Source organism: Siniperca chuatsi, linkage group LG4 (assembly GCF_020085105.1).
Source record: "Siniperca chuatsi isolate FFG_IHB_CAS linkage group LG4, ASM2008510v1, whole genome shotgun sequence".
NCBI lineage: Eukaryota > Metazoa > Chordata > Actinopteri > Centrarchiformes > Sinipercidae > Siniperca > Siniperca chuatsi.
In genome coordinates, this window is record NC_058045.1 from 19,672,917 (window position 1) to 19,685,538 (window position 12,622).

At 42.5% G+C, this 12,622-nt stretch overlaps 1 protein-coding gene across 5 annotated transcripts in view; it reads left to right on the forward strand.

Moving 5' to 3' along the window:
- srgap1a (SLIT-ROBO Rho GTPase activating protein 1a) overlaps nt 1–12,299 on the forward strand; it is an 88,166-nt gene extending 75,867 nt beyond the window's left edge. For 2 of the 5 annotated variants that reach the window (XM_044194594.1, XM_044194595.1), the window contains exons 19-22: nt 2,334–2,514; nt 4,557–4,694; nt 8,228–8,600; nt 9,503–12,299. In XM_044194594.1, coding sequence (XP_044050529.1) covers nt 2,334–2,514; nt 4,557–4,694; nt 8,228–8,600; nt 9,503–9,910 — 1,100 coding nt within the window. In that variant the 3' untranslated portion in view covers nt 9,911–12,299. Of the gene's footprint in view, nt 1–2,333; nt 2,515–4,251; nt 4,435–4,556; nt 4,695–8,227; nt 8,677–9,502 lie in introns of those variants that run through there. The other 3 variants (XM_044194596.1, XM_044194597.1, XM_044194598.1) reach the window with 3 other exon arrangements.
- Nucleotides 12,300–12,622: the final 323 nt, after the last annotated feature.

Here is a 12,622-nt window from a genome sequence, read left to right on the forward strand (position 1 = left end):
ATATTGATTATATATCATTTTGCAGGAGTATAGCAGGATCCTTGTCATGGTCCTTGTTGTCCCATTGTCCCAGAAGGCATACTGTACTATATATTGGATTGCAGATAATAATAATTATTAAATGATGGGGGGAAAAGGGTTACCTAAAGGTTCCTAAGATTACCATAGATAACGTTACATGAAATACCACTGCACAAAGTAACCTAAATCTATAGCTAACGTATAGCTATATGTTGCAAAATGAATTCATTACTCTATCACAAGAGAATTATCACTTGATATGAGTGAGTCTGAGTCCCACTCCACTCGACCATGAAATATGCAGGTTGTGCAACGAACTGGCAACCACTGGGAGCAGGGGGGAGTGCGTCATCTAGCTGGCTGTTATCAATAGCACCTTTAAAGGGCAGTGTATTTTACTGTACAAGAAGGGTCATCCTTTTTCCCCATTAAGAGCCGCATCTAACCCCCTTTTATCTCTTCAAGTCCAGCATTCTCCTGTTTTGTTTGTAGCAGCAAGCACCTGAGATTAATATTTGTCTTCAGAGAAAAGGGTGGCTAGAAGAGAAAAAGGAAGAAAAAAGTGTTTTATACCTTCTCCTGTTGTATGGATCCTAACCATATCTCACACCTGGCTCCTGCTGCCCTATTTCTATGTATGAACATGGATGCAGAGCAACATCCACACAGACTCTGCTCCACTGGCCTGTGTAAGACATCTGACAGTTTGTACCTCTTACACCACAAGCCTCCAGCTCTCACGGTTCAAGATTTCTTTAACTCCAGTCACACTGTGTGTGTATGTGTGTAACCTCGGGTGGTTGGGTTTGAAGCCATTCTCAGTTATAATTGCACAACATGACAGAAGGGATCCTTTACCGCACTGAGATTTGAGTTTATGGCCTGCTGCTTACAGCCGCAGCCACGTCACTGCAGTGTTGGTGTGTGTGTGTGTGTGTGTGTGTGTGTGTGTGTGTGTGTGTGTGTGTGTGTGTGTGTGTGTGTGTGTGTGTGTGTGTGTGTGTGTGTGTGTGTGTGTGTGTGTGTGTGTGTGTGTGTGTGCGCCTTGGATAAACATTTGCAGATGGATGGATAGGTTGAAGTGAGAGAAATAGAAGGGAGAGGAAGAGAAATCCCCTTCACCGATAAGGGTTCCGTCACCTTTATTAACAGCCTTGTCCGCTGCAGTGCAGCCCAATTAATTCAGACCGTAAATTCCTGCTTGTCACATTTTATTGGAGCCACGTCACATCCACCCTGTCAATCCTGACAACCAAGTGAAGCAAGGAAGGTGGCAAGTTAAAGGTTGGAAGAAATGTATAATAGAAATAAAAGAAGTCGAATAGACACGGGAGAAATGAAGAAACCTCTTCGCTCTGCTCAGAATCACGCCCATATTTTCTGTCATCTGGGAACTATTTTCAAGCTCCTGTGAAAAATATACCATGATTTTCGCAGCCGATTCAAGCTTCAGCCATTTACTCTGTTCCCAGTGTATATAGAGAGTCTGCTTTACGGTGAGGCTACGTCTGTCCAGGGACCCCCTGTCTGACTTAAAGTGAGATGGGAGGAGCGCAGAGGTAGGAGTGAGGAAGGAATAAAGAAGCTATTTTTAGACCTGTGTTGCTGTAGTGCATGCATATTGGCTTGGAGACGTGTACCTTTTGAATAGGAGAGTCGACTGTCGACTGAAACCACAGATGTTTTCATCCAGATAGACATCAACATAAGACTTTGATTTTCAAGGATTTTAAGTGACAAATTATGGACTCGAAGAGAGCAATTAAAAAAGATAAATTGAAATAAGCATAATAGTAACTCCTCCTCCATCAATCACTGGTTAGTATTGTCTCTATTAACTTTTCCTGGTCTTTCCCTTGTTCATTTCCCATGTCACTGATCCAGCGCTCTACTTGTACAGTTATTGAGTAGATATCAACCCAGTCTAATGAACCATACAGTGACTGACATGCCCCTGAGTCATATAGATCTCCTCTCCCCAGCTTCTATAATTATCCTGCTAAAGCTCCTCAGGGCCTGTTGTGGCCCTGGCCTGGTGTCTAACTATTGAGTGCAACTAAAATAAACAACTGGCTCAGCACACTTGAACTCCCTGTGCACAAACATGCTGGTATTAAACCTGATACTAGACTCTCACTCTGCATCAGAGCCAACATGTATTTAAGTGCATTAAGGGATTAAGATTTTTATTTCATAAGGCTGCACCACTTGTATCAATCAATACAAATGTCTCAACATGCGATAATAACCATCTGTAATGTCTTTGCCCTGTCTGATATACCTGACCTGTCTAATCCTCTCTCCGCTGACAGAGGGCGAGCCCATTGAAGCCATTGCCAAGTTTGACTATGTTGGACGCTCTTCCAGAGAGTTGTCCTTCAAGAAGGGCGCCTCCCTGCTGCTGTATCAGCGGGCATCAGAAGACTGGTGGGAGGGACGGCACAACGGCATCGATGGCCTGGTGCCACACCAGTATATTGTGGTCCAAGACATGTGAGTGTTTTTCATTGAGCATAATTTTAGATATGACTGAGTAATGCATGTATCCAATCAGCATCAAGCTTATGAGAGTATGATTCAAGGCTGAACAATAGCAGATGAATTTATACTAATATAGGAATTAAAGAGAGCGTGTTATAAGTTATATGTATAATAAAGGTTGCACTGTTATCTTTAGATATGGGATTTTTCCTCTTGTTCTGAATGCAAGCAAAGAAGATGCATCATACACAGATCTTGCATGCAAAGTGAATCAGATCACCTGTAACGACCTAGTCTATTACTATGGGCAGTTCTTAATTTTTATCCAATACAATAATTTTTTTTATATACAAAAACTCGTTAAATAAAAATTGGACTTCACAGAGCATAACTTGCCTTTTTACATAAACAAGCAAGACTCATGTGTTTATAGCCTCGCTAGAAGCATGGCTCTAGGGATAATCCAGACTGATATATGTCAGCAACTATTTAATGGAGGATCCCCTTGGTGATCCCATGATTTTACCTCTAGCGCCACCAGCAGGTTGACATTTTTTGCTGTCTTGACAAATATTGGATGGAATGACATTTCCAATTCCATTTGAAATTTGGTACTGACCTTCATGGTCTCAACAGGACAAATTGTAATAACTTTGATGGTCCCTTCACATTTCATCCAGCACCAACATCACCAACAAAATTTTAATTTGTCCAATACTTCGGTTTATAACCAATTACTTGCAAAACTAATGATATTCTCATCAGCCTCAGCTGGTTTTGTGGTAATTAGCACATTAGCATGCTAACACGTTGATGTTAGCAATTAGCTCAAAGCACCACTGTGCCTAAGTACAACTTCACAGAGCTAGCATGGCTGTCGTTTCCTACAGTTGGTACACTCAGGAAATATTCTACTCCTGAGCTACTTCCGGCTCCACTCAGGGCCTTTAAAGTTGTGGTTTTACGTTCCCCCTGATGATGTCCCTGTGAGTTAAACAACACACTTGTATTTGTTGACTTTGCTCTGTAAGAGGCCGCAGGCTGTCAGTTGACTGTAGGGTCGTGCATAGAGGACCTTCAGCCTCGTTTGTCCCGCACGTCGCTGTCTCCCGCTCTCAGCACTAACAAGCATACACTCTGCCATGGCAACTGTTGGTGCCTAATGGACTAGATTCACTGTCTCATTAGGATGGGAACAGAATCACTCCAATCACTTTGTAGCTGGCCGACAAAATGGCCATTTGGAATGCCTTCCCGTCTCTTCTCTTCTTTCTCCTGCTGCTGTCCCGTCAGTGTGCCTCCATCAATAATTCACCAGGAGGAGCACTGCTGATGGGGTGTCTTCTTAGTTAATGAAAGAGCAGGGGAATTTACAGCTGTACGGGTTGTCCCCGAGCGTAGTAACTGCTCTCTACTTAAACAGAGCAGGCTGAGGAGTGTAAGAGCACATGGGGTTGTGATCTTCACTTGTCCCATAATAGAGCCCAGAATAAAACATGCAGAGAGACGTCTGAGAGACCACTTCAGCAGAGGATGTCTCTCTCAAGATGCGACTGTCAGGGTGTTGGAACTTTCTTGTGTCTGTCTGGAAATTTTGTTTATTGCTACCTCCACTTTGGAGAAGTACTCGTCCTTGCTCTGTCTGTGTGCATTCATGTGGCTACGCTGAATAACTGTTTTATATCGGCTAATACACATCATCAGAGGCAGCACAGCAGCTCAGTAGCTCTGATTACTGCCACCTGACAGGCACCAACTGTACCCAGTATCCAGTCACACACCTCACTGAAACCCATACAGCTGGCTTGTGTGTGTGTGCATGTCACCATCAAAGTGCATCACCAGAATACTGAGAGGCCCAGGAATATGACTCATCTGACTCTCTGGACCTTGGGGGAGAGAGGGAGACTTGCTGACTCGCAGGAAACTGATATCAAATACAGTCATCGACGAAGGTGCAAATACAAAAGATCGACTGATTTGCTGATGTGTCTTTTTTTTTACTTCCTCTTGCTCTTTCCATGTCTCAATGTCACTCTGTCTCTGTGTCCCAGAGATGACAACTTCTCAGACAGTCTGAGTCAGAAGGCTGACAGCGAGGCCAGCAGCGGCCACGCTGGAGAGGATAAATGCTCGGGAAAAGACATCGGCTCGCCCACTGACACCAGGATCTCTGAGGCCTATATTACCAGGTTGGTTTTCACACTGCGCTTTACTGGACTGCAATATTAAAGCCTCTCATAAACAAGTTCTATAAGGGACCCACATTAGGAATCTAGCATTTTAAAATCTTTGCATTCTATATACAATTCACAAAAGTCTGAACATTTGTGATAACAGTGATCTGTTTGGAAAGGGAATGTTAGTATGAGAAATGACACTACTGCCGAACAGATGAATTTCTTTAGAAACTTTAGAAACTCACACTTAAATCCAAAGGAAAATATGTCACAATACATGATGAGATTCATAAAGATTCTTGTAGTATTTTAGAATAACTGTGCACATTATAAAGATTGGTTTTAGGCGTTCTTACTTCACTCAACAATGGAGTAGACATTAAGACATGTGTTTTCAAGGGTAACATCCCACTGTGTTAATTAATGTCAGTCTTCCTGTCACCATAGTGACCAATGTATGAAATCAACACACCTTGGACTTCACATTGGCTTTATGTAATGAGAGACAGCCAATCCAATAAAGACTGACAGTCTAGCAACATGTCGGCAACAGTGTTGCATCATCCAAGATGCTTAATTAGCTTCAGGTGTGAATACAAACACACACACATAAACTCAGCACACTTGACACTGAAAAATGAACAAACTTCCCTAGAGTAATTGGGACTTGGACTACTGTATGTTACTGGAAATAATCCTTGTTTTCAACCTTTTACTTCAATGCAAGCTTGCACCCGACGGCGCTTTAATAGCATGTATCTGATTTGCCCGTTATATGAGCAAGACTGAAGGAAGCAGGAAAGACCTGTACAGTACACACCCAATCCTCAGTATTACATATGCTGCTTTCTCCTGTCATTCTGTGTCCTCAGCTCACCTCTCTCAGCCTAATTGCCACTGGAGGAATAAACTTCCCCAACTCTATTTTATTCCCAGTGACCAGACAGTTGTGAAAGTATGAGTATTAAATACTAATTTCACAGTGGTAGTTAGTCATCAGCTGGGGACACTGTAACATACTGTACATACCCATACACAGGGAGGGATGGCACACAGAGGGAACACACACACGCATATCCAATCACACCTCTGTCTTTTTGGCAGCGTCTGCTGGTTGCATGCCACTATTTTGTCTCCTGGCTCCTCTCTTCATTGCTGCATTTCTGGTGGTGGAGTAAACAACCTTGAAATGTCTGTTACTGGCTCTTGCCAAACACATGAACAAATGCTATATTATTCAGAGCCACACTCACTCCCTCTACTTCACTGTTGAAATGTTGATGATTCATACTAGAGGCAATATTTACACCACTGCAGGTATTTTGTGTACAGATGGAGAATATATCTGAATGAATCATCTTTTTCCACATCAGCCTTAATGAAAGCTCCTCTAACTCCCAAAGCCAGCATCTACAACACTCTACCTGTCACAAGCTCCCAGGTGACACCCACCTCTCTCTTGATCTCCTGTCTACCTTCCGCTCACTTTTCTGCTCAGTCCTCATAAGTGTTGAATCATTTATATCCCGAGCTTTATTTAGATATTTTCCTATCCTGGTGTTCTGAGTCAACAACACGCTCACCAGACGGGACCTCTGGCAGAGTTTGGCATCACGATCATAGCAAGCGTCAGTAAACAAGACAGTTATGTTAGTGCGTCTTTTAGTGGAGAGGATGTACATTGATGGGGTCATACCAAGTATTACAGTTGGTCCGTTTTCTGCTCTGAGGGAGAGGAACTCATGGAATGTCTTGTGATTTACATTATTATTAGCCAAGGCCATAATGAACAAAGGGTTAGCTGTTAGTGTGGTGACAGCTTGCAGAGTAAGTTGCAGTGCCTGTTGTTGTACACTCTGTCCCAGAGGGGGGCTGGTGTTATGAATGTAGACTGCTCCCCCTGCAGGTTGTCAGTTTTTCCTGCAGTTGTTTACTATTTCTCACTGCAGTCTGAAAAAAAAAACAATTCTCTCACCAGGCACACCAGCCTGCACCACTCCACCAATGAGTCTTTATTTTTCGATGTCTGATGATCATCAGTAGCTATTAGTGCTGTCTAGAAGGGGTTTTTTTGTGCACATTCATTCATATTTTTACATTAAGACAAGTGTTTTGCAGTGTGTGAGCAGGTTGGGGTTTCAGAGTCTTACATAAGCACACATGGCCGTTTGGGTTGACCTGACCTTTCTAGTTCATGTAGATTAGTAGTTTTCTATGATGAAATGATGCGATCGGGGGAGACACTGCAGCACAATGGCTTTGCACAAAGAGCTGCAATTACATTCTCTGAGACCCTCACGGTCTTTCATATCCGTCCTCATTATTGCTTTTTGTTTAGCATGGTGATGAAGCTGCCTGTAAATCTTAATGATAATGACTGAGACAGTGTTCATTAGGGAGACGTAAACTCTCAAATGAAGCCATTTGCCTTGGAGAAGTGATTAAAGGATGAGTAATTCACTACTTGTTCATCATCACAAAGAACCAATAATGCAAAATTAAAATAGTTAATCTGTCATATATCAGCTTTCAGATGTTATTGATTTAATATTTCAAGTTGTCACCATTTTGGAAAGTGTAATACCAACTGGAAAAGTGACTGCATAATAATACAATAAAATATTATTAGTTTCTTTTTACCTTAAAATATTCATCTGAGATGTCATATAATAAATATCAGGTAACTATATTATTAAATTCTCTAGATTAAATTCTAGTTCTTTGCCAACAGTCATGCTCAGATATCTTTTTCAGTCATTAGCTGCTAGACTGAAAGTGAAAAATAGCTGCTTTGATTAAACATTACAGCTCTTGACTCAGGCTGTCTGTATCTACTGTAGTGCTGGTAGTTATAAATATGCAGAGCAGAGCCTATTAGAGCCATACTGAGGAGGATGTGCTGCTCTATTGACCTTTTATGGAGCAATAGAACCGCTTCAAAGGAGATGTTAATGTGGAGAAACATGCGTAACTCGGCAAGCATGCGTCTGTGTGAGTACAAAGGAGTGTGTGTCTGATCAAACTCATACATTCATGTTCAGCTCTGTCTCTCCATGTTTCAAATGTGTGTGTCAGATTAGGTATGGTGCTGTGCTGGTCCAGGTTCAGATAGAGGACAGAAGTACTGCTGAAGCAGCTGTAGTTTCTCCCAGGGAACCAGTTTTTGGTGCTCTGACGAACCACAGGCCTCCTTCCTCTGGCTGATAGCCAGGTCCACTTTACCTGCTCTCCAAAAAAGCTTGTCGGAGCTGTTAGTCACCAAAATCAGGGTTCCTCTTACACCACTGGTGATTGTTTTGTTTTTTTTTTGCCCTCAGTGGAAAATGTTTGATGAGGGTTCACTATAGGCTGCTGACGATGCAGCGTCCAGTTTGGGGGATTTTCATGTCTGAAGCATTACTGTGTTTTGAGTGAGACTCAAATGAAGCCCTTAAATAAATTGAATAAATCAAGGCAGATAAATAGTAGTCAATCCAAAAACAAGGCTGTAATGCAATAAATAAATATTTCTCTTGTTCCCTCTCCGTCCCTCTCTTGTATCCCAGCAGGCACAAGAAAAGATCAGAACCACCATCTCGGCGCCCCCCTGCCCGCCCCAGCGATGTCCACTGCATGGTGCATCCCTCCCAGCATGGTCATGGAGGACATGGAGGCACCCCAGAGATGGGCTCCCCAGTTCTAGGCCACTTCAGCCCACGGGACATGCTGCGGAGTCGCAACCACATGCCGATGGACAGCCCTGAACGTCGGCGCCGCACCGGCCACGGCAGTCTGACTAACATCAGCCGCCACGAATCGCTGAAGAAGATGGAGAGCCCCCCGATCCGCCGCTCTACTTCTTCGGGCCAGTACACAGGCTTTACTGACACCCACCACCACCACGGCGGCAAGCCCCTGGATCCGGAGACCATCGCACAGGTCAGCGCGGGACGAGCGGCGACCCGACCGCAGCTCCCTCCACCATCAAAGCCCTGCCCCGCCCTGTAAAAACATAGTCAGTCCCTGTCTTCTGCTTCCTCTGGCTGCAACTGTGTCCGTGTGCTAAATACACGCAAAAGACTAGCTTCACAGGCAGACAGCAGGGAGCATAGCTTGACACTGGGACTCATCACAGTATATTTACTGTAGTCTTGCTTGTGAGCATACAAAAAACTCTTAAGTATGAAAAGCTATTACAAAATATATTGATGCCTAACCGGTTATAATTTGCGTTCAAGCAGACATCCATTTTTGCATCACTGCTGATAGAAAGGTGGTGGCTCTAATTTGACTGTTGTCATATACTTATGAATAGTAAAGCCATGAATGGTGTTTGTATAGAGGCTCAATTAGAAAGCAGAGGTCACAGAGCACTTTAAACTGTGCTGGGCTGTCTGTCTGCCTACTGGGAGCATGCTCAGATGAACATATCTTGTCATCTCTTCATCTCCTTGCTATCCAAAGTCATTAGCATGCAGAGCGAGAGGTGCCAGTGCAAAGTAATACCCTCTACTAACTCTCTGCCTGTATAATGCATGCTTGGTGTTTTCTTAAAAAACTGTCACTGTGGTCCTCTGTTAACATCGCTTTTTATGTTTCCTACCATACCGTACTCTACCTTCTCCCTTCTCTCACGTCTTTGCTGTTCATATCATCTCTCATTTTTTCTTAATCTCTTTCTCTTATCTCAATCTCTTTCTCCCTCCTACCTTCTCTTTAAGTTTTCTCTCATTTTGAACCCCAACCTTCCCGTCTCTCTTTCTCATCTCTCTCACCAATGTTATCATCGTCCTAACATATCACCCCTCGTCTCTCACATATACTCTCTCTGTCTCCTGCAGGACATAGAAGAAACTATGAACACTGCTCTGAATGAGCTGCGCGAGCTGGAGCGGCAGAGCTCAGCCAAGCACGCCCCTGACGTGGTGCTGGACACCCTGGAGCAGCGACAGACCTCCGGCAGCAGCGGCGGGGGTCCCACGCCGGCTAGCTCCAGCGAGTCCCTCAGCCCCATCCACGGCGTCATGCTGAGGTCCACCGCCAACACTGAGCCACCCATCCGCCGCAGCACCAGCTCCTCCAGCGATACTATGAGCACCTTCAAGCCTCTGGTAGCGCCCCGCATGGGGGTGCAGCTCAAACCTCCAGCCTTGAGGCCCAAGCCCATGATCCTGCCCAAGTCCAGCCAGGTCTCACAGCCTGCAGCTACATCTCCTCAGGACCCTCTGGACAAGTCCTGCACCATGTAACCTCTGGGACATGAACCAGAGATGTAAAACAAAAACTCTCAATCAACTTCCAAGGAGCTGCAAAATGCTACCAGTGTCTAGACTTCACAGATGTACAACAAATAATATCTAAGAGTCTGTAAAATACATGGACCTGGACAGGAAAAGAAGAAGTTTCCTTGTGGTGTTTTGAAGCTGAAGACAAGATCATAAATAGGACTCTGACAGGATCTGAGAGACTGATGTAGGAGTTACAATGTAGACACATTTGTCTCATTAACATGCACAGTTATGTGTTCATATGCTTAGACTAATATTATCTAACAAATGTCGTTTTTTTAAATGAACACAAACAACAAATCACAAAGGCTTCCTTCGAGGTTTTAGAAAATGTACACTAGTTAGTTTAGTTTAGACATTCATGAACTGTGTAACTTTGAACAAAACACGCTGCATGTAGCTCCTGTTTACCACTGAACCTGAACCTGGAGCTTGATGAGAACTGTAGTGACCACAGAGGCATTCTCACACGTAGAACTAGATTATACTGGATTTTTTTGCTCTTACCTAGGAGGGCCCTTGAAGGTGTTGTGAACTGGTTCAAAGGCCTTATTGACTTTGAAGTGTAACTGATTTCACATGTTAAATATTATAAAGGTGCTGTGACTACCTGGACAGAGTTGGTTTGAAGTTTGGACTGATTATGGGCCTGAAGAGCCCTTAACGGTACTTTGTTAATAGATAATAGTACTGATAGCAATATGCTTTTTTTTTTCACTAGCATGTAAACTGTGCAACTTTCTTTGGCAAGGCATACCATCTGTTGTGTCTCAGAAATGTACAAAGATCACCTCTGTGGACCTCTGGATTCACTCATTTTAACATATTGCCTGGAATGAGATATGACTATTGGATAAAACCACTACTTCATTATGAACATTTCGACGCATTCTTGAATTCCTGCATCAATAACTCATGATGTAGGGGTAAAACATGCCTAATATTGTATGCCTTTGCATCTGTATAACACATGGGGAGCAGTGTGAAAAATGATGATGACAAATCATCTCCTACCTACAGTATATACAAATATGCTATTATACGGTGTGGAACTCATGCCATAGCTTCTTTTATGCCTTGCTTGGCTTTATCTACCCAAAGACATGACCATACAAGTTAAAGCATGGATGTTGACCCCCCCATATATGATGTAGGCATTCTTCTTATTGACTGATGTGTATAGACTCATGGTAGCACCCTGTGTGAGCGCTGCCGGTAGCCATGGACCTAATGACTGTTAGTGTATAAACTTCCTAATATGTTCACCCTGCTTCCTCGTTGTCAAAGTCTCTGCAAACAGCAGCTTGCTTTGTGTCCCTCCAGTCTGTTTTATGTTCAGGTGAGAACGTCAATAATGCGTTTTTTGTATTGTTCTTTGACTGACATTGAGGCTTTCTCTGTGGATTTTCTGCATTTGTGAATGATGACACCTCTAATTGCTTGACGTGTGGCAGAAAGCGGCACATGTGGAACAGGAGAAGTTGTCTCACAGAATCAGTGATGAACAGCTTGTGTCAGTCAGCTCATGTGTGTCCAGGTCCAGTAATAATTTCAAATGCAAAAGCCCAGATTTCCAGCTGTGTGACTGCACCCCTGTATGTCTTTTTGAAAATAACCTCTGTACTGTAGAAATAACAGAAGTGGGTGCACGTCCTGGGAATGTTTGGCTAGCATAATAACACACAGAAAAGACTTGGTTTGCAATGAATAAGCAATGCTCTTTAACAGCAGGTTTACACTATCTTTGACTTGACAGATATTGTGTGTATAATAATCAAAAGATAATTGATTTCTGAGTTACTAACTTTCACTATTTTTGTAATCATTTTTGTTATGTTTGTTGAGTTTCTGGGTAGAAATGATTTAGAACAAATGATGTAGAATAAATATTCAGAGATGCAGGTGCCCCACCTACAGTATGAAGTCAGTTGTAAAAAAATAAAAGTGTGCTTTTGTCACTATGTTAATATCATCAACAGTAGGACTCAGTTATGCCATCTATAGGCTTTAAGCTACTCTGTGGTGTTATGTACATCTGTAGTATGTACTTGTGAAAGTGCCTTTGTAAATGTAATAGAGGAACTTCAGACATTCTGTACTGTTGCATTTCCATGTCAGATGCTGTGTTTGAGAAAATGCAGTGCAGGAAGAAGACACATGAATAAGTAATGATGCCATTTTCCAAACACTTATATGACAGAATTAATAATAAATAAACAGCTTACCCATTGTGACATTGCACTTTTATGTATATAACTGTATATATGGCATGTAACATTATAACATTTAGAGTTCTTTGAGGGCTTATACCTCCAAGGATTTCTTTCTAATAAAGGAAATAGTTTGTCGAGTCTGAGGTGGATTTTGTTTATGTACTCCTTATGCAGAAGGGCCCTTTCCACAGTATTATATTATTATATAGGGATTATTGTATTACTATTAACGATGTAATAGGAGGTGGGCTCTGTCAGCTAAAATTATCTTTGCTTCATATTAAAGCACTGCTTCCACATTAACATGGAAGCAGCATTTTACTATTACTATTAACAATGTAATAGTAAAATGCTGCTTCCATGTTAATGTGGAAGCAGTGCTTTAATTTTAGCTACTTTATATATTGATAAAAGGTTTTGTGTCAAATCTAAAGTTGCAAAGTAACCAGTAACTATAGCT